Source organism: Morone saxatilis, unplaced genomic scaffold, assembly GCF_004916995.1.
Source record: "Morone saxatilis isolate NCDOM2014 unplaced genomic scaffold, NCSU_SB_2.0 Contig22, whole genome shotgun sequence".
Lineage (NCBI taxonomy): Eukaryota > Metazoa > Chordata > Actinopteri > Moronidae > Morone > Morone saxatilis.
In genome coordinates, this window is record NW_023339785.1 from 4,637,963 (window position 1) to 4,640,261 (window position 2,299).

The 2,299-nt window shown below is 41.2% G+C and overlaps 1 protein-coding gene and 1 long non-coding RNA gene across 2 annotated transcripts in view; one reads left to right on the forward strand and one right to left on the reverse strand.

The window, feature by feature from the left end:
• The window catches only part of LOC118333581, a 166,998-nt gene that overhangs the window by 33,925 nt on the left and 130,774 nt on the right, over positions 1-2,299 (reverse strand). The window lies entirely within an intron of this gene.
• Positions 1-2,299, forward strand: part of ankrd50 (ankyrin repeat domain 50) — a 36,249-nt gene that overhangs the window by 15,299 nt on the left and 18,651 nt on the right. Inside the window, exon 3 of the mRNA XM_035669285.1 lies at positions 170-402. Coding sequence (XP_035525178.1) covers positions 170-402 — 233 coding nt within the window. The remainder of the gene's footprint in view (positions 1-169; positions 403-2,299) is intronic.

The following is a 2,299-nucleotide window of genomic DNA, read 5'->3' on the forward strand; positions in this document are numbered from 1 at the left end:
GTAATGATTGCAACCAGTGCAATTATATTCTGTCTTTAGTTGAGTGCTGTTTCAAAGGGCTGTTTAACAAAAACTAAATTCTTACTTGTCTTATTAGTCAGACACAGCCCAAAAATGAAAAGATTCTAACATTTCTCTCTCTTTCTCTTTCTTATCCTTTTGTCCTCAGATGTGTCCTCCTGCCTCTGCTGAGCGTTAAGCCTCCTCAGCAGTCTCTCTTCCTGATGGTGGACTCCATCGATGAAGGCTGTCAGCTGGGTGAGGGGGAGCAGAGGTCCTCCCCCGGCTCCCCCAGGACCATCGCTGAGCTCCTGGCCTGTCATCACGAGTTCCTGCCTCCCTGGCTGCTCCTCATCTGCTCCGCACGACGACAGAATAAGGCCATTACTAAACTGTTCACAGGTAAACAGCCCTGCTTCCCTCCTCAATGTGTTACTCTGTCGGTCAATTTTGGTCATTATTATTACTGTAAGTGAAGAGGTTGTATCTAAAATGATTTATGGTGTCATATGTGGCATCAGTTAAAAATAATTGTGATGCCTTAATCATAACTGAACTGACTACAAAAAGACAGTTTAATAGATGAGACCTGTCACAACTGCTCCGTGCTTGTTTCCTCTCATTTTTCTGTGCTAAATGTGAAACATTTCACCTGAAAATGCGGTTACAAACAAAGCCTGCAGCAGTTCCTTTGCTGCTGGAACAGTACAGATGCAAATGTCTTAGTAACATCACGACATGCCCATCACGACATGCCCAAAGAGATAAGGGTCCCCATTAAAGACCTCTGTAAGAGTTGCATCGCTCCCTTGATGTCCTCTGACACTGTACCATACCAGCTGCTATTATCTCCCTGTCAGTCCTGCAGCCTACTCTGTGGTGATGAGCTGGCATAACATTAATCAAGAACCTGACTGTGTGGGAGGAAGTCTCCTCCGCAGACTCGCACTGCTGTGTGTACCCTCTCTACCTTCCCAAAACCACCGAATGTGGGTGCTTTTCGAGCCTTCGGCTTGCCTCTCCAACCATTATGTAATATCCCAGCAGTCTAAGCAATCGTTGCTGTGCTCCCCCTTAATAGATGTATGGAGTCAGGTAATCTATCGCTATAGTACACTGTCTCAGGGAACTGTAATATTCTATTTACATTTTTGGACTGTAATTTGTCACATACACATTTTCTTGTCTTATAAGATGACAAAAAGTGACAATGTGGCATAGAGACACAGGTCTTGTCTTGGACTTTGTTTTGTCTTCTAGGTCAGTGGTTCCCAACCTTTCTCCTTAAGGGCCCCTTTTCTGTCATTGACTAAACTGGATATTTCATATTATATTCAATGCATAAAAATAACATTAGAGAACAACTAATGAACTGTTAAATGAACCCAGATAGTGAATATAGTAACAGCAGGAGGTTTATGTAAAACAAGTGATTTGGATGAATTTCAAGCAGATTATTTCCTGAGTATTGCACCAGAGATGAGAGTGCCTGATATTTTTAGGAACTTTTTATACAATTTTGTCTGTATCGTGCATTATTTTCCTTTTTTTTTTAAAACATTCAAACCTACTTAATAGGCTTCCTGAGATATAGGCCAACTGTATATATTTTTAAAGTTGTACAAATCTTAAAAATCAAGATGGTCTCGGAACCCACTTTGTTGACCCCTAGTGGGAGCTAGGTTAGGAACCACTGTTCTTGGTGGCGTGGCTCATGTTGTGTGTCATCATGTAGGAATGATGCAAAGTTAAGAGGTTTCGAAGCTGCTGCATTGTGTAGAGCAGCCAAACTAGTCCAAATATATAACTGCAGAATGGCATCATTTATTGCAAAACACCAGTTTGAGTTTAATCAAATTTAGTATTTTTTATACTGTTTCCAATGTCTGAGCTCCTGTGTTAAAGACACTTAACATTATATTTATAGCTCAAATAGAGTGAATGCAGCTGTGAGGAAGGCAGCATCCATCAGTTGGTTCCAACTGCTGTGGTCCAGTTCAGAGTAAAGAGCCACATGGATCTAAGAGGTCACTAGCAGGGATTTTCAGACTTAGTGTCTCTTAAAATGGTTGTCACTTGTGTATTGATTGGGTATAATTTCACCATTATCAGAGCAGCTGTCTCTCATTAGAGTGACTGTTATGTGTTTGCATCTTAACTCAACAGTATAGTTTGAAAGTAGGTTGTAAATGATTGGGTGCAGTGTGAGGGATTAAGTGAAATCTTAAGTGTAGGCGTCAGACTGGTGTAAGTGTAGTTTAGATGAGTGTAGAACTGAATGGTGTTGACAGTGACATCG